A 26,129-nucleotide genomic window follows, 5' to 3' on the forward strand; every position below is an offset into this window, starting at 1 on the left:
TTTACTAGTTCAAACTTTTTCATCACGTACTTCGAGGAAAAGAGCTCGAAAGAGCTTCAAAACCAGGGCAATCCAACTCAACCATACTCAACATTCGTTATATATGGAGCAGAGAGATGGTCAAGAAATATATATATCATTACATACAAAATCGCAAATTGTTTGAAGCACATTCATGGAACACGGGCTATTAGCCAGCCTTTCTTTTACATGAGAATACTTTCAACTGATCTTTACCCATTGGGCCGGGTTGGTTAGGGAACATCAAATATGCTTATCCCATTCCATTTTTGTTTCTTCACCAATTAATGAGGAAATTTTCATCAGGAAGGCCTGGGATCTTTCATCCGAAACTGAGGGCAAAAGAAAAGCAACCATTTTAGTATTTCTCGTACGCCCTCTGACCTTTCTAATTTTGATTCCTTTCTTCCAAGGGCATCCCAAATTTACGTCCCAAAGACTAGCACACAGTCCGCCCGTAACAAATTGATGCAATATAAAGATTCTTGGACCATTTTTCCTGCAAAATCAGCACACCAGCAATGACTACTCTAGTGAAAAGGGGAGGAACCATATTGGATATACACAATGGCATAAAATTATTTCGTTTCAGAATCTTTTTATTATTTTTAACCACTTTTCAGGAACGATCCATCTTCAACCACATGCTATCCATTATTCACCAGAGCCTCAATTAAGATACTTAAACAACAAAGGAGAATCATGATTAATATGCTATCACCTGCTGACACTTCGTCAATAATACTCTACACTACGAACCACAATCTAATAATGGATACAAGGGAAATAAATTAAATACCTTTACATGGGTGCTAGGGAAGGCAGAGGTACGTAGGGTCTCTTGAGTTTCATCAAGCAATTTGCGTTTTGGTATGCTGAGTATGAAGGCTGCCTGATCAGCAGTAGCAGCCATAGATGTTATCCGGTAACCACTTTCCCATCGGCGATGTATTCCTTCACTTGGATATAAAAAGTCAAGCTCCACAACCTTGCATCATTGCAATGGAAATGGCAGAACAAGTAGTTGGTTTAATGAGGCAAGTAAAAGAAAATTCAGTAAAAACCTAAAACAAAAATTAAAAAAAGGATTAGGTACCTGATCAGAATACCCAGCATTCCTGGACATTACGACACCCCAGCGACTGCCAGCAGTAGTCATGGAGGTAACATGGAATCCTTCTTTCCACTTCTTATTAATCCACTTGAAAGGAAATGATTCACTCACTTTGTAGGATTGCTGTGTGTAAGGAGTTCCTACATTGAAAGAATAACATGAGATCAAAAGATCTTATCCATTAAGCCAATTAAAGAATCAAGGAGGCGAAATAAATAAGAACCCAGAAAATTCCATCTAGCTTAAGGTATTGGCAACTAGTTGGGGATTCGGTACTGAATCAACAAGCATCAATCAACCCTTTAACACCACTGGCTTTTTTCCAAGTGCAAAAGTTTTTTTTCATCCTCTTCAGGAGCTCACAAAGTACGCTCTGCTGATAATTTAGCCATTCAAAAGCTGGCTTTGTGAATTGCCCACTTTTCTAACTGAATCATCAATTCATTTCAACGGAGAAACCCATCTCAGAGATGAGTATCACAATTAACAATGAGGCTCAGGCCCAGAGTTCAACCTAAAATTTGTTACCAGAGAACAATAGAAGACCATTTTACGGGCCATTGGCCCCGAAAAGAGAAGGAAGAAACTAGAGGAAGGGAGAAAACTAAATGACGCCTTCCACAGTCTTTTGTAAACCACAAAAGCCAGTTTAAATAAGTTTAAAGATGGTAATAAAAAATACCATACCTGGCAATGTATTCCCGTTTGCCTCATGCAAAATAATGGCCATTATAAATATAAGAGAAAATTAATGTTTTGGTCCATATAGTTTTAACTCACTTAAAACTCAATCCCTCAAGTTTTACTCACTGCAACTCAATCTCGTACTTTTAACTCATTAAAAGCCAGTCGCTGATTTTCCATTTATAATGTTATCCTTGTCATCCATAATCATCACCGAGTCCAATCCAACATGTCTTCCAACTCAGCTCCATGTGGATTCTGTATAAAATTGGGGAAAAGAGAAGGTATGGTGTGTTTCTTTAAGGCTAATGAGGTTGGGTTGTACATCAGCTCTGTTGACTCCTCATCAAATCTAGGAATGATATTTGCAGTAGTGAAATAAAGTATCAAGGCAATGGAGATGAAAACTGGCAGCAAGTAAATAGAGACAAAATCAGGCTTGAATCACAGGAAACCGTCATCTTTTATAGTAATAAATTACAGCTCACTCGAGAACTTTAAGTTATAACCTTTAAGACTATTCATATGCTTCCTGGTAAAATTTGAGTAATCCATTCTCCTTTTAGCCTCCTGATCAACAGCTACCTAAGGCCCCATGAAAGCACAGCACCACAAAGCAAAGGTGACAAGAGGTGAACAAATCATTCCTCCGACGCAAGTCATATTAAAAGCAAAGTAGAATCTGAAGAATCCGAACTTATTTTTTCATCAATGACCCTCCAAACTCTTCCATAAAGAAGACTACTGATAGGAGCAGGAAACTGAACAAATCCACATTCCTTGGTGCTTCCAAGAGTATTCCCGTCTGCCAGGAACGAGTTTGAAAATTGATTTCCTCTTTGGCTGAGAACCCTCTTCATTCTTTTTGCCCTTTTTTTGGTCATCATGCTGATTCATGATCTGATGTGGTGCTCATATGAATGCTTATTCATAAATTTTTGGCCATGTAAGATGATGACTTACAATGAGTTACAAATGAAAAGGAAAATTGATAAATAGTGGAAAGATTAGAAACTGAGTTTTAGACTAGTATAAGGACTAAGTTGCATCAAGTCATATTTGAGGGACTAGGTTTTAAACAAGTCAAAACTACAGGGACCAAAGAATTAATTTCACTAGATATAAATGTGGACAAACAAAACATGAGCACCAAGGGCAATTGCAACAATAGAAAAAAATAATCATGGCATGGATTAAAGAGCGCTATATAAAAAAAGCATTAAAAAAAACATATAAGGGCACAAGATAGCCTATGCATCCATAATAAAATGACATAAGATAAAGGGAGCTTATATAGTTAACCTTTGGACATGACAACCAAGGAACTCCCGTTAGTTGCACCAGCTATTGAACTGATATAATAATTTTTCTCCCACTGTTCCATAATCCAGTCCTAACAGAAATCCAATTACCATAATGTGAATATCAATAATTTACTCATGCATGAATGGTATAAAAATTAAACATATACTTCATGGAACTACCTTATGCAGGAAGACTGGTGACAATTCATAAACCTGGGAAGAAAAACCTGTTCCTGCATCCATGATTAAGGCCCATAGATTTGATGAGGATGCAACAGAGCTGATATACAACCCATCCTCATTACCCTTGTCTACATGCTGACGAAGCCTTGTGTCTGCTACATTGTAATGATACCTGCAACCCCAACCCCCCAACAAAACAATCATTAAGACCAAGCCAGGGGAACTCTATCAATACCAGCTAATGCATAAAAATGGAAAGTCAACATGTAATCCTGTCAAGACAATTGTGAGAGTCATACTAGGAATGGCAAAGCACCCCTGCTATGTTTTAGATTATTATAATGAGCAACATCCATACCTTAAATGCAATACCAGAGAAACGAGATGAAAAGATAAAAATTTATAAATCCATCTTTATGTAAGACGTAAAAACAACTTTCAAAATCATTACAACTCATCTATAGTTTATCGCTTACTCTAGCCATAACCCTTCAAACTAATTTGCCATTGAAAAAGCAAATATATACATATATATATTAGTACACTATGAATAAAACCATAAATCTTTTGCCATCCAATAAAGAAAATGTTTAAGGTGTAACTAAATAAAATGAAAAGCAACTAATTTGTCAAACTTTTTTAAATAAATACAATACTTATATGTCATAATTAGTGTTTTTTGTTAATGACACGCCAAATTGAGAAGAATGTCTAATAAACCTCTGCTTCATGGGACGGCGTGCATTATAAACTGAAATCCACTGTGTAGCAGGACTCCCTATGCGTGCTTTCTTCTTTGGCTGCTCATCTTCTTCCAGGTTAATAAGCATCCTCCCACGCTTTTGTCCAACCTATTCATGCAAATAGGCTTAGGGAGAGTTTAGCATTCAGATATAAAACTCATCAGTAAAAATGAACTTGAGAACAAAAATGAAGACAGAGCAGTTACTACAACCTTTAAGGCTCCATCAATTCTGATTGGTCTCAATGGTATACAGGGTTCAATCAAGCTTTCAAAAAAAGATATAAGCTTGGAATAATTTGGCTCCTCATCAAATCTCATGTTAGTCACAGCTTCAAGGAACTGTTTGAATGGGGCGGGACAAAAGCAGCACATTAACTCTGGAGAAGTAGACATCTTCTTCTTACAAACAAGAAAACTTTTATTGTCACCCTGTACATAGGGAAAAGGAACAAATAATATTAACATAAAATGAATCCTTGGAAGAATTGATATATTAAGAGGAACTGATATAAAATGCACCTGATAACCCTGCCACGGTAACCTCCCTTTTATGAGAAAGATTAGAGTGTAGGCCAGTGACTCAAGATCATCCCTTCGACTTCCTGTCCTACCTAAATGTGCATGAACACTGGCATACCTTATTGTTCCCCTATGAACAAAAACCATATGATCAGCATATAAAGAATAAAATAGACATGTTAACCTCAAATGACATGTACAAACCTGAAAATATCAGGTCTTTGGTCATATTCAACATGCTGACCAGATGATGCATCCTTCCATCTTGAAGCTGACGACAATACATGGAAGTAACTATATATCAAATAACTCCAAATAGCTAAAACCTTCTACTGGTAGAGTAGCACAAGTCAATCAGCACGTAAAAAATAAAAACAGAACTTTTCAGGAAGGAAAACATACCCAACCCAAGATCAATAAGATATAGTTTCTTCTCATCAGCTGTGCCAGGTTGACCAAGTAAGAAGTTTTCTGGTTTTACATCTCCATGCACGAACCTTGTTTGATGAAATGGTTTTTTTTTTTTTTTGTAAAAGCAATCAGTCACAACCATTCAAAATAACAGGGAGAATAAGGCCTAACAAGAAGAAAGATATTAGTGAGATTTACCCTTTCATGTGGAGCTTCTCAAGAATTGATATTGCTTCCACTGCAATGCAAGCAACCATGTTTGGCGACATCCTATCCAGGAGGTAAGGAATTAATCAGGCAAAGCTAGGAAAAATGTAAAGAAACTGCAACCATGCAAAGTACATGTATAAATTGCAAAGAGAGTGGGCAGTCCAAATCTTACGATTGGCCAAGTGAATTCCATACATCCCAAAGACTGGGCCCAAGCATGTCCATGACCTTCAAATTTCAATTTTCCTTTTAGACATTAAGGAGCAAGTCAAGATATAGAAATCTCAAATCATATCTCACCAGAATATAGAAATCTCCTTGTCGGCCCTTGTAATGAACCCAAGGAATGCCATAACACCCATTCAAGGTACTGATATGTTCCAAGAAGCCAAAAGAGAGAATCAATATATATACAACTTACAGCCTCATTATATACAGCAGCTTCCAGTCTCAGACTCTATGCAATGCACAGGGCCCAAGATCTAGTTAGAAAATAAAAACCAACAGTTGGAGCTTGAAAGAAATAAGCTTGATAAACCTGTTCAGATACGAAATACAAATTACTTACTTGTAGACCTGCCACTCATAAGGAGGCCCATAATTGCAACCTTTACTATTTCTGTGTTCAAACTTCAGTGCAACCTGTAAACACAGTTGAAATAAGGAAAAGAGCAAAGAAGTATTATACATAGCATAACTAACATTAAATTAACACACCGAAAGAGAGACCAAAGAAGTCATACCTCAATTGCATCAGGACCTGTCCGGTCAGACCCACCACTTACCCTTCTTCCAACATACACTTGACCGAAACCACCCTTACCCAATTTCCTTTCAATCTTATACACAGGAGAACTACCAACTTGAACCTGAATCAATAAGAAAGCAAACATCTTGGATTAGAAACTAATAGATACGGATTAAATAGATGTTAAGAACAATAACCCAAATGCTGTTTGAAATAAATGCAACATGCAATAACATGGCACAATATTATTCATGAAATATCTTAAACCAAAGTGACCATCACAGTCTCAAAGCTTCCAAAAGAATCCAATTAATAATTTTTTATTCAGTTCAAAAGATTCTTTAAAACTGTGAATTTGAAAGGGGGAAAAAGAGCATAAACATAACAACTATAGTCTATTCATATGAGACTGCAGAAGTCCAAGTTTTTATGATCATAAATGGCACTTTAACATCATTAATTTAGGAAACAAACTAATGCAACTAACATAAGCAACATGCAATCAAGTGATACCCTCTCAGGAATAGGGGTTGTGGTAGGTTCCTCTTCAGCTCCAACCACCTTGTCTGCACTTCCACCTTCCATCACAATTTTATTGTTGGCCACCGCCTCAACACGTGGGGGTTCTGGGGCTCCTAATGCAGCTGGATCCGGAAGGACCTCACAAGGTTCAGGGTCAAGATTAATTAATCTTACTCCCCGGCCTCGACCAGCCGCAGTTCGCCTTGTGGGTACCACTGGTGAAGGCCCTTTTGCTACAGCTGTGGCATTACCACGTCCTCTTCCTCCTCCAACTCTCCTCCTGGCTCTAGTTGAAGCAGGTTGTGCACAATTCTCTCCTTGATCAACAGGCAGTGGGGCAGGTTGAAGATCACCAAGCCGTTTCGATCTTCTAGCTCCACTTCTCAACTCTGGCATCCTCTCCCCATTCAAATCATAACCCCCTCGAGTCACCCCAGAAAAAGCAAAAAACCCCTGCAATGAAAGAATTAAAGTAAATAGATGAATAAATTCAGAGCATACGGTGAGAAAACTTATCAGCAGTTGGAGCAGAAAATCCTAAATTAATTAGAAGAACTACCTAATATCTAGATTGATTAATCATATCCGAAAAGGGGGAAATATCTACGGAGATAGCCTTTGTTTGAGTTGGATGACAACATGTAAAAAAATAGCGTACTGAAAATGCAGTACGTACCAGGAAAAGATGCTACTGTAAGCAAATATACTACACAACCAAACAACCAAAATAATGTGCCTAAAAGCAAATAAAGAAACTGTCCATTCCTGCATTCAAACACGACATATGGTTCTTATAACATCTTTTGTCGGCAATCAGTTCAAACTACTTCGCAGAAAATCAGTGGATCAAAACAAAAAAAGATAACTAGCCTACAGGGGTTCATATGCATAATAAATTATATGATATCATAACTGCCAATTTAGCCAGTTATTTTATCTAAAATAGCAGCAGTAACAGCGCACATGAAAATATGGATTTTCATTATCAAATATTATTCAACAACAAAGGAAGAACAACAATCTTCAACCCGATCACTGACGTCTGGGAAAAAAAAAGTTTTAAAATATATAAAATACACAAAAAATCAAAACCGACCAACAAACTAGCTCAAGTGTAGCAACAATCTCTCCCGCACCGATTGACGAGAAAAAGAAATTATTTCTCTTGGGAAAAAATTACAACCATAAATACCTTTTTTTTTTTTTTTACAAACCGACCACAAACACTGACAGATCGATCCGGCGAGCTAAAAAATAGAAAGATCAGAGGCAACAATCAAAGAAGGCGAGTGGAATAGAAAACAAACCGAGGACGATCGGAGTCGGATCCTTGTATTTCAGTAAAGAAAACAAAAAAGGACCCACGCAATTATCGCATTACGAGGGAGGAGGTCTGTTTTTTCAGGCAGTGGGGCTATGCGAAGGCATCGCAGAATTTAGGGTTGAGGAGATGAACGCTTACAAGTATTAGGTGGAGAGATGTGTTTAGAGCCTTTTTTGGTGTAGAAACGATGTCGAAGACAAGGGAGAATGCGGTAATGGTGAGTCTCGTGTCCTTTCCCTTCCCACTATGTTTCCTATCGATTGTGTGCATGACAAGGGGGAAAATAATATATATAAATACATAATATATATTTATAGATTTTTTATGCCGAACCTGAAACTGTGGCTTTGTAATGGCCAAAAGCATATTATGTTTCCTATTATTGTGTTTATATATTTATTTATTTATTATTGTTATTGTTGTATTACTTATTATTGATATTGACTGCTGTTAATTAGTGGTGCTTCTGAATTTTACCTTTTTTTTTTGCCAATGTTTTTGCGTTTTACCAAGTACTAGAGCAATTAATTTTATGGTAGAGCATATCAAATGTTTTTTCCATTACAATTTAAAATAAAATTATGTATATTAATAAAATTTAATAATTATTCTTTACAAACTTACTTTTAAAAAATAAAATTTTAAAATTTTAAAAATATCATTATACATTTAATCATTACATTTAAGTCACAATCATTTTAATATCTCCCTCCATTTATAGTATAATATTAGAAAATTATTATTAATGAAATCTTATTTTTATTTAATTATTTTATATTTAAAATAATAAATATCTTTAAAGCTATTTTATAATTTAGAATGAATGTAGTATCATCTAAGTTAAAGTTTGACTGACAATATTACTCATTTTTCATTTTATTTTATTTTTGAACTGATATTTTAAAAATATTTTATAGTGTGATTTGTTAAAAAAATAAATGATGCCTTCGTTAAAAAATATTAAAATCTTGTATTAGCATTCGTCATTATTTTTAATCTGCATAGATCATACAACAAATCCAAATGCAACACACTAAGCTCTAAGAAAAGAATTTAAATTCGATGATTGTATTCAATATAGATATTGTGTACCTATATCATTTAAACCATTAAAATTTATATCAATAATTGTAAATTCTTACTCTACTTGATATTAATGAATAACTAAGTTTATGTAAATCGTTAATATAAACTTCAACAGCTTAAATGATACAGGCATTTATTGAGTACAATTACTAAATTCAAATCCTTAAAAATAGGGGTTCACATTTTGTTCACGAAATAACTTCAAATTTATAAATGTAAATAAAAATATAAATAGCAAAAAAGTCATTTTGAATGTTGATTTTCGCGCATTTGAAACCTAACATTGTGGCTGGCAAGCCAAAATAAATATATAGACAAAGGATGCTTGATTGGGTGGATCTCGGTGTTCATTTTAATTATGCCAGGGGAGATTTATTGTTTTTTTTCCCTGTAATCCTGTTGAATTTTATTTTTGTTTGTCAGGTAAGTGATATTGATTCCCATGTATTAGTTTAAATTTCAACATTAACGGTAACTAAGGAATAAGGGAAACGCGCTGGGAAACTCAACAGCGTTAAAAATATTTTCCCCTGTTCTCTCTTTTGACAAGTTGTTGGGCTCATCGTTTAGTTGCCTAAATTTTTACCAATGCAGATGATAGATGAAAAATATAATTCATGTGCAGATTACAAGAAACTCCCACCACTCCTAAATGTATAGATTAAATAACTATTTTTACGTAAACCAAGTAAATTAGTTAAGCTGGTTATTCATAAAAAATATATATATTATTTTTTTCATAATACTCTTCGTTTTAGTGATTTACATTGTAAATTATTTTTGACACCGTTTTGAAAAAAAAAATAATGAATACAAAAGATGACAGAGTTCAAAATCCTATATCCAATATTAAAAGAGACTTTCCAACTCACTCCCGCGTCCAGGATCAGAGGGCGTGCAATGCCTCACTCGGCATCATGTATCATACGAAACAGCTGAAAAGAGATCTTAATTACATTATAAATGTATTCCCAGAACAGTTTTGTAGAACACACACACACACTGAAACTATGAGTGTTTTGGACCTGGGACTGGTTTTCATCAAAGTATAAAAGGTTTATGACAATTAAGTCTAACAGGAAGGGTCTAGTCAATCATTGCGTAATAAATCAAAATTTGAACCCCTAATGGAAAATGTATCCACTTTTTATATTTGATAATACTTCAAACAATGAACTCTCCAATACAAAGATAGTTATAAAAAAAAACAAAGGAAAAAAAAAGATGATTTACTCTCTACTTTTAGACAAGTATTTAGGACTTGGCTCACGTGTCATGACTAACTGTCCGGAGCATGAAGACCATAGATATTTATATCAATGTGAGCTAACTCAAAATATCTCTTTTGATACATTTGAAGGGACGTGAAATTTAATTTTGACCATTGCTATTACCTGAGCGCTGACATATATTTTTTTGGCCAAGAGTGCTGAAAGTTCAAAGGTATCCAAGGGCCAAAAAAACAAAAAAAAAACACATGCCAAAAATATAAACACAAACATTCACGACGTTGATTAGGAACCCCCAATGTTGATCAAACAGGCTTGACTTTGATTATGAAAGTAACTACGTTGCTAAGCCGCCGAAAGGAAAGCGATACACATATAGCCATCCGCCCACTTGGATCAGAAGAACTCCAACGGCAAATATGAAAGAAAGGCGAGGTGCATGACTGCGTGTCAAATCAATGCCCGTTCAATTTTTTTTTTGTATTTATTTTCCGGTCAACGTGCTTTAATATTTATAATTTATAATGATGATGATCATTAGTCTTATCTTACATGTATGTGTGGGGTAAAATATAATTTTTTCCTGTTCAGCAATAAAATTAATTATTAATATTGTGAGCCCATCTGTATTTTTAAAAAAATTAATTATTTTCCCTAGACCTTTTTGTAGTATTTTTTTCATTATGTTCATTTTCTTCGTTTTATTAAAAAAGATTAAACGCGCTTGATCATGACAATTGACATTTAAAAAATATTTTTATGTTGTATTTTAATAATATCATCTTAACATATTTTATATTTATATATTTTTCAATATATTTTTATTTTTATTTTTTACAAATAATAAGTTCAGGAACAGAATAAGGTGTTTGTAGTTGTAAGTATTTATAGTAAAAAATTATTAAAAAATAGCAAGTTATTCTTAAAATAATGGAACATTTATTTTTTTTAGTAAACAATATAACATTTATTTTAAAGAGCCTTCTCTACTTATGTGTGACCAAGGTCATTGCTTAAAATTTCACAAGTCTTGCACCAAAAAAAAACCTTGCATAAAAAAAAAAGTAACGGGGGTGAAATTTAAAGCTTGCGTGAAAGTAAAAACATGTCCATGTTTAGGCAATGGGAGAAACTAGATTTATGTTATGTTTGTCTCGAATTTGTTATATAAAAATATGCAGACACAATGAATAAAGTATTATAGATTTTGCAATTATTAATTGAGCGTAAAGGAGTCACTTCCTTTCCATATAAATCTCATGGCAGTTCCTATCCTTCGCGTATCAATCGAGTAGTTGAATTTGACCTAAGTAGATTCAGAGACTGGTTATTAGATTATAAATTCATGGCAATCTACTTGAATATTTTGTCTACTTATTGTTTGCAATACTGTCTCCTCTTATGTTTATAGCCAATTCCCAACTCAGGTAAAAGAATGGAATTGTGTCAGGTTCTCAACAGTCAATATAAAACGTTGTTAAATCTCACATGAATATGGATAACATATGTATTTGTGCTAATGTCGAGTCATTGCCTGAAAATGTGTTGTACAAATCAAGTGCAGTAACAAGTGAGTTAAGATCGTTGCATTGATGCCTAAATGTAATGATAAATTGGTAAGGACTACCAAGCTATTTTGAACGAGCACAGCTAAAGAAGCTAGCTTGTGCAAGCAATATTGGATTTGGCACTTGGAATGTTGAGGCCTTGACTTGTAAATCTATAGAAGTGGTAGGAGTTATTATTCATAGAATAATTAATATCTCACGCCTGCAAAAGACTAAATGGGCTTATGAACAAGCTATAGATATTAAAGGTTTTAAATTTTGGTATACATGGAAAGTAAGCACATGGAATTAGGTGGGTGTAATTGTTGATGAGGAGCGGAAGAGGAATGTAGTAGAAGTTAACAGAATTAATGACAAAAATATTTCTATAAAAGTGATAATTGGATGTGAGATTGTCAATATTATTAATGCTTATACACTTCAAGTTGGGGCAGAAGTCGATCTCAAGGAATTGTCTTGGAAAGACTTAAAGAGGTTGATTCAAATCATACCACAAAGTGAAAAATTTTTTATTGGATGATTTTAATGGTCAAGTTGAGATGGAGACAGGTAATTGTGCGAGGATGCATGAAGGTTTTGATTTTTAAGAGCTAAATAATGAAGGACAATCTATTCTTGGGTTCTCCTTGGTGCATGATTTCAAGATTGTTAACACTTATTTCAAAAGAAGGATGAATATCTCATCACTTACAAAAGCAGAACCTCAAGGTTATAGATTTATTTATTTTTAGTAAGGAATGCAGATAGAAAACTTCACATAAATTATGAGGTAATTCATAAGGATGACATGAAAACACAACATTCAGTCTTTATCTTTAATACTGATAACAAGTGGTAAACTAAAGGATTAGGTGGTGGTAGCTAAAGGTGAAAAATGGGAAATTTTCAAGCAAAATCTTTTAGCCAAATAAATTTGAGAGTCTCAAGAAAGTACCAACATCTCGTGAGAAGATATGGTTAAGAAGGTAAGGAAGGTTGCTAAAAAAGTTATAGGAAAATCAAAAGGTTTTAGTTAAAGAGATAAGGAGTTTCTGTAATGAAATGAGAATGTACAAGAAAAAATCAAGCATTTTAAAGGCATCCATTTGTGCGAATGGTGCTAAAAATTGGGAAGATATTGTATGGTTAAGAAGGAAATTAAGAAAGTTATGAGTGAAGTTTATTTTAAAGCATTTAAAGAGTCTCACAAGGATCTCAAGATAAGGGATGAAGAACAAAAAATTTATAAAATTGTTAAAAGTGAAGAAATAAAATCAAGAAATTTGGAACATGTAAGGGGCATAAAAGACAGAAAAGGAAGATTTTTTTTATTGTAGGTTGTGATATTAAAGACAAATAGGAGATTTACTTTTACAAGATTTTCAATGATGGAGAAGGCTTATTTAATAACTTGAAAGATTTAGTAATTCGTGAAGGAGAACATAATTTGTTATTATATTAAAAGATACGTGATAATAAGGTAAAATAAACTCTCAAAGAATGGCAAGTAATAGAGCCAATAGACCTGATTATGTCTCTCTTGAAGTATGAAAATATTTAGGTGGAGATGGGGTGTTGTGATTAACAAAGTTATTTTATGAGATCTTATAGTCCAATAAAATTCGTGATTAGAATAGGGGAGAAGCACCTTCATTACTAGCTATAAAAGGGTTGATGAACAAAGTAGACCTTGAAGTTTTGCCTGAAAAGTGCCATAAATCCTGAACTTTTAAAATGTAAAAATAGACCTTAAACTTTTATATTCGTAGCAAATTAAACCCTATTATTATCTTTTAGTCAATGCTGTTATTGTTCACTATGAGCCCCACTTAAATGCTAACATGGCAGTCCCTTGCTGATATGTCATTTATTAATTAGCGCCACAAATCCTAAACTATTGCCGAGTAGCATCCCGAACTTTAAACTTTGAAATTTCAAGCAAATTACTCCCATCATTTTTGTATAGAATGTTGATTAGTATGTAGACCAAGTTAGTCTCGGCGTGATCCACCATAGTGAACGCATCATTGATTGTGGGGAACGACCCATGATTTTGTGAAATGATATTTTTTACCCTTTTTTGTAATGTTTTTCAAACGATTGATATATCATGCTTCTATATATATTCTATAACTTTGATTTAATCTTATTTTGAATAATTTTTATTTATTTAATGGTGAAAACTTGAGATCCTATTTGAAAAAAAAAAATAAGTATCATAAGATTTTATAGACGATGGATGCAAAAGCCAACAATTTCATCAACAAATTTAAAACCCAAATTAACCAATTAATTAAAATCCTTTTGTATTCAAACTTTTTTCAATGTGATCCTAAGTTTTCACTATTAAATAAAAAAAATTATTTAAAATAAGACTAAATTAAAATTAAAGAGTATACAAAAGTATGTGATGCCCATTATTTGGAAAACATTGCAAAAAAAGGGTGAAAATATCATTTCACAAAATTATGAGTCATTTACTATGGCCAATAATTCATTCACTACAGTAAACTACTTTGAGGCTAATTTTGTCTACATAATAGTCAACATTCTATACATAAATAGTGGGGTTAATTTGCTCAAAATTTTAAAGTTTAAGATCCAGAACGCTAGTTGCATAATAGTTTATGGTCTATAATACTAATTAACAAATGACATATTAGCAAAGGACTATCACATCAACATTTGATTGGGGCTCATTGTGAATAGTAATGGTGAACAGTGACGACATTAATAAAAAGATAACGACAAGGTTTAATTTACTATGAATTTAAGAGCTTGAGGTCTATTTTGCATATTTTATGAGTTTAGGTTTACGGCACTTTTCGCACAATGCTTCGGAGTTCATTTTGCTCACTAACCTTTTATAAAAAGAAAGGAGGTACTCATAACTATGCAAACTATAAAAGGATTAAGCTTACAAATCATGCAATGAAATTGTGAGAAAGAGTAATTAAGCACAGGTTAAGATTGAAAATTGGTATTTTTGATAATCAATTTGCCTTTATGCTAGGTAGGGCTACTACATAAGCAATTTGTTTACCAAGGGAATTAATGGAAAAGCATTAGAGCAATGATAAATATTTACACTTGGTTTTCCATTAATTTCAAAAAAGGTTATGACCGTGTATCGAAAAAAGTACTTTAGAAAACATTAAAAAAGAAAGGAGTTTAGGTTGCCCATATTAAAACCATACAAGATATATATGCGGAAGCAACAACCAGTATCAGAACATTTAATGGTGAGATAAAGGACTTTTCTATAAAGATTGGATTACATCAGGGATCATTTTTAGTCCTTATTTTCTTGACATAATTCTAAATGTTTTGACTGAGCATATTCAAAAGGAAATCTCCAAATGCATGCTTTTTGTCAATAATATAGTTTTTATTGCAAAGATAATAGAAGAGATTAACTACAAGTAGGAGTTACAGACAAGGAACCTGGAGTCAAAGGGTTTTCACCTTAGTAGAAACAAAATAAAATATTTACATTGTAATTTTAATAGGAGATCAGTTAGTAGTAATTTGAAAGTGAAAATGAAAGATCAAATTATATATCAAGTGAAAAGGTTTATATATTTAAGGGATGTTATTCAATATAATAAGAAAATTGTGTTGGCGGCACCGATGGAGACGCGAACGGTGAGGTACGAATTGCTTGAGTCGTGCCCTGAAGGACACTATCCTTAAAAACTATTCCAGCACACCTTCTGACGACCGGCAGTTCTCCAGGATTAAACAAGCACTTCCTTAGCAGAACAAGGGAACAGAACAATATAGACTGCAAGCAAGCACAGACGAATAGACGAAGGGAGGAAAGAACCCCGAAAACTCAAGAGGCTTATTTTGCTCTGTCTACATCTATGCCTATATATAGCCCGAAAGTGGAGACATGAACGTTGGGGGGTTACCACCGGATGAAAGGCTTGGTTACACTGTCATAAAAACCATTTAAACACTTGTCTGGAAATGTTGGGGTTATGCAAACGTAAAATGCATTTAACTTCTTGTCTGAAAACATTGGGAAGACAAAACGTTTAGAAAATTAATGAGTTGGCATGTCTCATATGTGTGAGGCCACTTCTCCTCTAAGCCCATTTTACTAGTCCACTTCATTCTTTAGTATATATACACTATGAGAGTCTTTCTTTTAGTTAATGTGGGACTTTGACACACACACACACCTTTGACACACATACAACAAATTGAAGGAGATGTTGCACACAACATACAAGTTAGGTTGTTTAATTTAAAAAAGGGTGAATGAGTTATATGTGATTGAAATGTACTTAATAAATTTAAAGGAAAGTTTTATTGAACTGCTATGAGACCAACTATGTTATATGATAGTAAATGTTGGGCTTTAAATGGATAGTAAGAATATAAAGTTAAGTAGTAGAGACAAGAATGTTAAGATAGATGGGCAAGCATACATGAACAGATAAAATCTGAAATGAGCGTACACGAGAAAAAGCAAGCGTGTCATATATTAAAGGGCTGAAAGAAAGTTATTTGAGATAATTTGAATATGTATATATAAGGTTATGGGAGGCACCGATAATAAGAGTGAAATAAATAATCCTTGAGCCCTATAAAGAAGGGTAGAAAAAAATTAAAGAAAACACTTATAAAAGTTATTGAATGAGATCTCCCAATTAACAATATTATTAAAAGCTTGGTTAATGATATAGCATAGTGATGTTATACAATTTATGTATCCAACTCCACTCAATGGGACAAGGCTTGTTGTTATTGTTGTATTGTTTGAAATATTAATACAATGATATGCCAGTCAACTATATTTTTTGGAGTTTTCCAACTGTGACTTTATCCTGCCTTCTACAAGCAAAGTGACCAAGCTCATGTTGGACAAAGTTTAACACAACCCAACTTAAACATGTGCCTAAAAGTTATTTTTTAGTTGATTTAGTACAAATGTTTTTTTTTTCCAATTATAAACACTGTTAAGACCATGTATCATAACGAGTAAGATGATGGATGCTTTTATTTGTTTTGTTGTTCGTGTATGGGTATCCTCTTATGAAAACAATCATGTTTAAGATATAATCAAATATTAAATGTAGACATCTTCTCAATGGGATTTAAACCTTAATTTGTCATGTCATTAGAAATTAATCCATTTTGCTCATGTGGATTGAAAAGGGAATTATCAAAGAGTTTGATATAAAATCTCTCATGAGTGATTTTAATGACATGAAATAGAGAAGAGTTAAAAATTCCTTTATTCAAAAACAAAGCGTTAACCTCTGATGTATCCTCATGTCATTTAAAATATTATTAGTTAAAAATACATTCACATTATATCCAAAGACAAACAAAAAAAGGAAAAATAAAATAAGTGGATTTTTCCTTAACCCAGCCCATGCTTTGCGCGGGGCATCTTCTTTTGGCAGTGATGATGTAATGAAATTACATGTCATGAAAATGCAATTCTCCCAAGTTTCATGAAATGTATAAGCTCGCCTGTCAATACGCGATCGTGCAATGTTCATCTCGGTGACATCAAAATGCAATGAAAATTTTAAAAAATTTAAAAATAATGACAAAGGGACCAAACAATTATTTTTAAAAAAATTAAAATGATGAAAATATTTTGTTTAATCATGTTAATTTGAATATAATTTCAAATAAAAAGGCCAATAATAACGGTCGTCATTGGTTATATTTAACAATTGACTATATTTAACATTAATTTTTAAGCATTAAATATAATATATTTTAAAAATGAAAAATAAAAACAACTATAAAACTATTCCGTTGTCTCACAACAATGTGTCTCTCGTTTTTAAATTTTAAACAACTCTTAAATTTTGATTACGTATTTTATTGAATGCATGACTTATACTCCTTCTGTTTAGTATTGTAAAATATTTTTAATCAAATTATATCTTAATAATTTAGTTGATTATCTTTACAATTACATATAATTTTTATATTTATCTTTCTTTAACAAGGTATTTTAATTTAAAATTTTTATTAATTATGCTCACTAATCTGGGTTTTTTTTTAAAATCTCATTAATTTTAATTTAAAATACTCAAAATGTCTTGTGTTTTTAAACATATTGTTCTTAGTTTTAAAAAAAAGTCTTATATTTTTGAAGGAAATTAGTGAAAAAAGATTTTAAAATCATTACTTCTATATTGTCCGGCAGATGTCCGTTAAGACTTAAGAGTTTTTTTTTTTAAATTTTTTTTATGCATATTCTTCAGGCACAAGCTGCAAGAATGTTGAGTTTTCTTATTTTTGACTCAGCATGCATTTTCTGGAACCGCATTTTCAGAGGACAAGAAAATTTTTAAATGCTGGAAAATGTTATACTTCCTCTTTTTAAAAATATACTAAAATAAAGTAGTTATTTATTTTTCAACTAATCCTATCTTTTTATATTTATCCCTATTAAACACTCTATAATAAATATAAAGTCATTATCAATAGGGGTACTTAAAAAAATAATGATTATACCTCGAAAGATTTAAAAATGCCTTATATTTTTAAACATATAATTTCTTAAAAAATACCTTATATTTTTTAACGAAGGAAGTAATTCCAATAAAAGCAAAAGGAAATTTTCAGACGAACGAGAATAAGAAATACTAGGATAGCAAAACATGCAATATTTCAAAATTTTCCCTGATTCGTAGACTGAATTCGCATTTTATATCCACTCCACTCTTATTGTCAAATTGAGTTATAATTACGTTATATAGATTTCATAACATTTATGTTTTATTTTTTATACTGAAAAACAACATTAATTTTTTTAAATAATATCTTAAAATTTTACATGTAAATATACGCTCTCATCTGACGCGTGGGATGAAGACTAGTAAGTATATATGTGTTAAATAACATATCATTCTATGTTAAATAATTTCACATCAATAATTTTAACCTTCATTTGTTGGCATATGTTACACTATCGAGAGTTTAATTTCGACAAAATAAACTATCAAAACCTAATTTAAAATTAAAAAATTATAGGAACCTGTATATTAATTTTTCTTATATTTTTATGATAAAGTATTTATATTTTTTAATATGTATATAGGTAATTCATTGTAAATAGATTTTTTTAAAAAATTTTAACTTACACCGGACAACACTTTTTAGATAAAATAAATTATTATTTATATTTTTAGTATGCATGTGTATAACAAATTTTAAAATAGAATAAGTTTTTATTTAGTTTTAATCTACATAAAATAATAAATTATGAACATACTAAATATTTTTTAATTTGAATCTTTATATTTATTTTTATCTTTTAAATGTTAAGACATTACATTCGCATGGAGAAGATCTAGTCTATTTATATTGTAAAATCTATTGGATCACTGTAGATCAATAGTTGAAGGAACAATAATTTCCTTTCTTTGCCTTTAGTGTTGTCTTTTTGTACTGTAAATTGAGTTAGCATTGAGGAACAAATATCTGTCATTTAAAACAAACAGAAAAACCAGAACTGAAGGACTTCGAAACCACAAACAAAAATTCCATAAATAAAATTAATAAAATTTAACTCAATAAAAGGGAAAAACTAATAAAAAATAGTAATGAGTGAAGTTAGAGAATATTAGCAGAAGGAAACAAAAGCAAAATACAATTACCCCAAAAATTAAACCATAGTGTATTTTTAAAATGAAAATGAAAACATAGAGCATAACTCAACAAAATTCTGAAACAAATAATTTTGCAAAATATCCTCACCAATATAGAAAGAATCAATGAATCTTCTTTTTCCTTTGTAATTTGCGTTGGATTGGCACTGTAGTTCTACAATGCCATCCGATGCAAATATTTTTTTATTTTTTACAAATAAAAATTGTTTTTGAAAACGATTTTTAATAACATAAATTAAAATTATATTTTATATTTTATATTTTTAAAATTTAATTTGTACTCCCTTATTAAAAATATAAAGTATTTTTTGAAGAGTTGGAAGTTGGATATTATATGTTAAAAAATATAAGACTTTTTTAATATTTAAATGTGTAATTAATATGCTTTTTTCAAAAGTATTTGTAATAAATAAATCATTTTATATTTATTTTAAAATAAAATATTCTATTAAATAAAGATAAATATGAAAATATGGTGTTAATTTGAATATAATTGACTATTTTATTAGGGTTAGGATTTGGTTAAAAATATGTTATATTTTTAAAATAAAATATGAGTAATATTTTTTTGTATATTCTAAAATAAATTGTGTGAAAATAAAATAAATTATTATATATATTTATATATTCTAATAACAAAAAAATTTGAATATTATACTAAAAATAAAAATATAATTAATGAAAGTTACTAAAGAATTTAAAAACTATAGTTATTTTTTCTTGTCTTTATAAAACCTTAATAAAATTTAACTTTCATTTTTTTTAAACAACATAAATTAGTACTCTCGTCCATCACTATAAAATCTAGTTTTATATTATAAAATACATCGTCCCACTGTAGATCTACATGGGATGAAAAGTAATTTTCTTTTAATTGTTATGTATTTTTACTTGGGGCTTGCAATAGCATGAAGTTTATAGAGAAAAAATAATGACAAATGCGAGACTTATAATAAAAGTAATAGATATGCAATCCCATCATTTGGTGTGTATATATATATATATAAATGTACAAGATAATAATGTAAAAAGTATTTGTTCCACCATAGATCTAGAATGGGATGAACAGTAATTTTTTTAAGTTTTTAGATTTTAAAAGATCATATGGCACTTGCAATGAAAATAAGTGCAAAATCATAATGTAAAGTTGACATGGATATGAGACTTATAGCAGAAATAATAGGTGTTGGACCTATAATTTATATTTTATGTTTTTTATATGAATAAAATAATAAATTGTAGAATAAAATACAAAATAAATAAAAATGATAAGGTTGTTTAAATTTTAGTTATATGGGAGTACATAAAATAATAATTTGTTACCTTTCTTCATATGCATGAGATAATATATTATAAAATATAATATTTTATTGTTTAAATTCAAATTTATGTAAAGATAATAATCCTGTAATAAAATATTTTTTATATTTTTAATATACCTAGAGTAACAAATTTTTTATATATAGATTTTTAATATACGAGGAATATATATGTTATTTATGTTTCAATATATACATAGAAAGTTTATAAAATAAAAAAATTTATTTTTTAAATTTAATGAAAGAATAAAAATTATTCTATATATTTTTAATATGAACAGGGAAATAAATATTTTATATAGAGATTTTTAATATGCACGGGTACATATGTTATTTATGCTATCAACATATACATAGAAAAAATTATAAAAATAAAACAAATTATTTTTTAAATTTTAATTTATGTGAGAATAATACAGTCAAGGATGGCAAATTTTTATTCATATTTGTTATATGAATGAGGTAATATTATAAAGTAAGTTGTGGTAAGGTAAGATAAATTGATGTTTGTTGGCAAACAAAAAGAAAAAGAAAAAGAAAAAAGATAAGTTGATGTTTATGGCTAATTATAGAATATTTATTTTTTAATTTTAGCTATAATTATGATTTATAAATATTATTATGACATTCTCGTACTTTATAGTATATGGTTTATTATATTGCATTTTTATTTTACGTAGAGTAATGAATGTGCCAACATATTCTAAAAGAGATTAAACTAATTTTATATTTATTTAAAAGAGGTGAGGTATTGAAAAAATATTTTTATTTTTTTATTATGCATGGGAGTAACACATAATAAATGAGAGCATTTGAAATATTTAGAATTCATTTCATCTCATAATAAATTGTTGATCATTTGAATATTTTGTACTTTCAGTAAGTTTATAGCTGATACTTCATTGGATTTTTCACTGACATTTGTTTCCTCTGTCATTGCTATTTTAGGTTGCTGTGTTTGCTAATGGTGTTGATACATCTGCCACTGAAACTAAAGGAACTGTCCTAATTCATTCAGCTGAGCAGGTATAAGTCTGCTACAGTTTGTTATTATTTGCCTTTATCTTTTCTGCATTTTACAATTCTGTCATTCACTTGACTTTTGAGCGTGCATGCCTTTTGATTTATGTATAATGCACTAGTTGGAGCAGTTTATTCTGTGCCTATTCCCCTAAGGGTTATATTGGCACAGTGTTCTCTGTATTCACATCCCTCCCTTGAGATATGCTCAAATTGTACAACCCTCATATTTCTTCTGGAAATATGTACTGACTGACCCCTTTGAAAGTAGAACATGACTATATTACCCTCGAAAATAATTTTGATTTCTTTCGTTAAAAAAATATCATAGATAATAGTATAAAATTGTTTTAATTTTGAGTTCAGTCTGGCTGGCCTGTAAGTTGGAGATAATGGTTCCTTGTCTGTTATTTCTTTTATGCCTTCTGGCTTGTGAGTTCTCAAATTACGCCTTCATCTGTTTTGTAATGCTGAATTTTTGCACCAAGTTTTTTCTGGTATGCGTGTGATCCCATTATAATGATTTCAGCTTTGGCTTTTAACACACCTTGGGTATCACTCTGAGCAGTACCCACTTCAAAATTTCTACTGTCCTTTCTAGTAAAGGAATGACTTCATTCAACACCTGTTATTGTGCTATTCAAATGCAAAGAGTTAATGAATTATCATCTTGCTTTCATATCCCACATAAACTCTGTATATGTGTTAGATTTTATGATTATGTGCCAATTTTATTTTTTCCCCATTTACTTGATGCTTTTGGTTATTGACTATGTCTTTTTTTATTTTTTGTACAGCTGGAAAGTTACTCGAAATCTGAAGAGGCTAAAGTCGAGGAGGTTGTCAAAGCAGTAGCAGATTCTGTTGCTAAAGTTATTGTCAGTGGAGGAGCAGTTGGAGAGATGGCGTTGCATTTTTGTGAGCGTTACAAGTACATGCAGTCTTCTCCTTTTGGGCAACTTTTTTGCCTCATGCTCCTAAACAGTAGCATCGATCTCATTATTGATCAGTTGTATTAAAATCATGATAATCTGGAACCGTTATTAGTCTAGACTGTTCTCTAATTTAAACTTCTTGCCTTTAGGCTAATGGTTCTGAAGATCAGTTCAAAGTTTGAACTACGTTGATTTTGCCTAACAACTGATGCTATTGCTGTGGTGTGTGTTGCACTTTGGCTTCATAGAGGAGCTTTTAGATTTTCTTTGTAACACCCATTTTGTTTTCCTGAAACAGCTGAAACTAAGCCAACCAAACCCAGATAATCTTGGATATGTTGATTCTGTTTCAGTTGAGGAAATTGGAGGTGCCAGGGCATGATAAAGAGATCGCTTTGGTTCTGACAGTTTTTTTGTTCTTTTCCATCCGTTGAATTTTTGCTATTTTTCTTGTTGCTTTTGTTGTTTCTCTCCTCTCATCTGCTGCTTTTGGCATGGCAATTCCCTCTCTATAATGATGTGTAGGTAACTATTGCGAAACCTGAAGAAGGTGGGAATTCGGTTTCCACTGTTGTTTTACGAGGAAGCACTGATAGTATACTGGATGACCTTGAAAGAGCAGTTGATGATGGGGTGAATACTTATAAGGTAATTTCCAAGGTTATACACTTCCATAATAGTGCTGATGTGATTTTTGGGATTATTATTGCTTCTATTTTGAATTAACTTTTGAAGTTTCCTTCCTCCCCCCCTGCCCCCAAAAGAAAGTTGAAGCTTGAACACTGATAAGTGCCATTATATGTGCAATTGTTTGTCAGGCCATGTGCTGGGACAGCCGCATTGTACCTGGAGCTGCATCAACTGAAATTGAGTTAGCTAGAAAGGTGAAAGAATTCTGCTTCGAGGAGACAGGGTACTTTATTTTCCCCCTGCTTTTGATTTCACTGTTAAAGAAAGATATTGTTTTCCTTGTTTCTACCTACACGAATGTGACTAATTATATATGGCTTTAGATGGCAATTTTTTTGTCTCATTACATGGAAGAATAAGTTGTTCTTGATCTAGTTCTCTGGGTATGGTTGTGTCACCTTGCCTGTAGATAAGGGCTAGATATTTCTATGTATGAAGTGTAGGTATCAATAGATTTCACACTGCTTTTTAGTTGCGTATCCCTTGTTGGTTGTGTATGGTATCTTGCATATCCTTCGTGCCTTGTGTATCATGTTAACCTCGTCAAGCACATATTTTGTGGGATTAACATTGTCATCTTTTCATGGCATAGGCATCTAACCTTGCTTTGGCAGAAGACCTTTATCCACTTTTGCTTTAATGCAGATGAGGCATTTGCCAGCGAGTTGAGTTTATGACATGGAATTAATTATCTGTAGTGAAGATTACACTTGCTTCTAATCTGTTTCCATGATTAAAAAGTTGATCTTGATGATTTGTATGCCTGCTACGAATAGTTGATAACTATTGATCAATAATGCACTACATAGACTGAGATGCTAATGTGAATTTTTGTATCCTCTGACATCTTCGCATTCTTCGGTATTTCATCACCGTTGATCATTCGCCACTAAAATGCATCATTTGCAGATTTGTTTGTACAATTTTATCTTTTTGCTAAACGGATGAAACTCTGTTCTGATTATTCAATGTACAGGTTAGATTAATTCTGATTACCTGTCCGATCCAACTTTTTTAAAGATTGTCTTAGTTTCTATTCTTATTAGAATCAAGGGCATTTGTGAGTTAGTGGAGTTAAGATGACAATATTCCAGACTTGAATACACGATAGAGAATTTCATTATAAGATGTAAAGCCTGTCTTACTAAACTGTGCCTTGTATTTTTCTCATTTTCTAATAGGTACAGTGTCTGTATGCATCTTGATGGACGTTTGGTAAATGCTTATCCTGTAATTCAAGCACGAATATTTTACTGAAGATTTGCAGTGGTTCTGCAGATTGAATTGGTATGCAATAGCAAAATTCGCTGAAAGTTTTGAAATGGTTCCTGGAACTCTGGCTAAGAATGCTGGGCTAAATGCAATGGAGATCATATCTTCTCTTTATGCTGAACATGCATCTGGGAATGCCAAAGTTGGCATTGACTTGGAAGAAGGGGTTTGTGAGGATGTCTCGACCATGAGCATCTGGGATTTGCACATGACTAAGCGGGTTACTTCTTGTTCTGCTTCCATGCGTCGTTTAGACTTTGTGATTTCTCTTGTTGAAACCCCTCTACTGAAATAAGTATTATCAAAGTGGCTCTTCATTATTGGCACTGGCAGAGAATGTAGATTTACCTAAATGACCTGAAAAATTTTAAGATGAATGATGGATTCTATTGTCCACTGCTTCATTTGAATTATAGTTCAAAGTCGGGTTTCATCATTATTTTTTAATGTTCAGGTTCTTTGCTCTTAAGCATGCTGCAGATGCTGCGTGCACTGTACTACGGGTGGATCAGGTAATTTACTGGAATGTAGTAGTAATAAATTGATTTAATGATCTTTTTAAGGATGGACCTCTGGCATTGTTCGATGTATCTCGCAAAACCTTTATTTTTGGGTTTGAGACATTGTTGTAGGATTGCTTCTTGTTTGATCATAGGCCCAAGTGCGTAATTCACAAACAAGTTTAGAAGAATCTTATAGTTAATGAATATCTGATCACATGCTATGGGTAAGTAGCTCCAATGATGTGGATTCTTTAATTGGTTATTTCTTAGTTTTTCATATTAATCAGGTGGGTCTCCTTTACACTGGATGAAATTCGTGAAATAGGTTGTTTGTGGCTTGTAAATAGTGTGGTTTATTGTAAATTGTATTTCTTATACTGAATAGATTTACTGGTTTGACTTCTTCAATGATACTTAACTGAATTGAATAATACTATACATGTGCCATGTGATATGGTGTTTAACACGTTAAAGCACCTGAGGTAGCTTCTGGGAATTGGATTTGGTAGGTGATATTCATTGATTGGCGATAAAACTGATTGGCCATGTTGTTCTTGAATAATTGCTGATAATTGAGAAAGCTTGCTTATGTGAAGTTGTATCAGCTTGATATTAATTTGTTGAAGCATAATTTTTTGGGCGTTTTGATGTTTTTAGGTCATTATGCTCAAACCGGGAGGTGGCCTATGGAGAGATCAACCTGGGAACATGGATGAGGAATAAATTTATGAGATAATTGACTTTTACAGCGTACTTGATCAAATCCTTCATTTAAATATATAAAAATTTTTGAATTTAAATTTAATTTAAATTCAAATTCATTTCTCTTTATAATTTTTTTATAATTTTAAATTCTCTTTAGACCTTAATTATTTAAAATTTCAATCATTTTAAACATTTTTTTTCATATTTTTACTGTTAATATCTCTATGACTCTTATTTTTTTCTCATATCTTATTCTTATCTTTTGTTGATTAAAATAAAGATAAACTAGTCATTCTTAATTTTTCACTTTTGTTTTGAATTTTAACTCATCTACTTCATTTAAAATTTTTTAAATTATCCAAACAAAAAAAAATACATGGATTTTAAATGTA

At 31.7% G+C, this 26,129-nt stretch overlaps 1 protein-coding gene and 1 pseudogene across 2 annotated transcripts; one reads left to right on the forward strand and one right to left on the reverse strand.

Annotated features, from left to right (window-relative positions):
* Positions 1-8,035, reverse strand: LOC129314561 (casein kinase 1-like protein HD16). 2 transcript variants are annotated; one of them, XM_054958042.1, is made up of 17 exons: positions 7,769-8,035; positions 6,453-6,914; positions 5,935-6,060; positions 5,760-5,833; positions 5,492-5,561; positions 5,364-5,419; positions 5,180-5,251; positions 4,973-5,067; positions 4,775-4,841; positions 4,571-4,700; positions 4,262-4,480; positions 4,027-4,157; positions 3,304-3,478; positions 3,122-3,212; positions 1,118-1,275; positions 821-1,009; positions 1-520 (listed from the first exon to the last, which is right to left on the reverse strand). In XM_054958042.1, the coding sequence occupies exons 2-17, from the start codon at positions 6,855-6,857 to the stop codon at positions 461-463; spliced, it is 2,118 nt and encodes a 705-aa protein (XP_054814017.1). In that variant the 5' UTR covers positions 6,858-6,914; positions 7,769-8,035; the 3' UTR covers positions 1-460. The 2 variants fall into 2 exon arrangements, with proteins under 2 accessions (XP_054814017.1, XP_054814026.1); XM_054958051.1 differs by having other exon boundaries at positions 7,924-7,942.
* On the forward strand, positions 7,973-25,755 carry LOC129302403 (T-complex protein 1 subunit theta-like; annotated as a pseudogene).
* Positions 25,756-26,129: the final 374 nt, after the last annotated feature.

Source organism: Prosopis cineraria, unplaced genomic scaffold (assembly GCF_029017545.1).
Source record: "Prosopis cineraria cultivar Desert tree isolate PC_DT_omini unplaced genomic scaffold, ASM2901754v1 PC1, whole genome shotgun sequence".
In the NCBI taxonomy this organism is placed as follows: Eukaryota; Viridiplantae; Streptophyta; class Magnoliopsida; order Fabales; family Fabaceae; genus Prosopis; species Prosopis cineraria.

What these genes read in the sequence shown, in the direction of transcription:
- LOC129314561 (XM_054958042.1), bottom strand. Translation starts at nt 6,857, where the DNA reads ATGCCAGAGTTGAGAAGTGGAGCTAGAAGATCGAAACGGCTTGGTGAT. An exon ending in CACCAGTCTTCCTGCATAAG is followed by an intron (nt 3,213 to 3,303) that starts GTAGTTCCATGA and finishes GATTTCTGTTAG; the next exon opens with GACTGGATTATGGAACAGTG. An exon ending in TCCCTAGCACCCATGTAAAG is followed by an intron (nt 521 to 820) that starts GTATTTAATTTA and finishes CTGATTTTGCAG; the next exon opens with GAAAAATGGTCCAAGAATCT.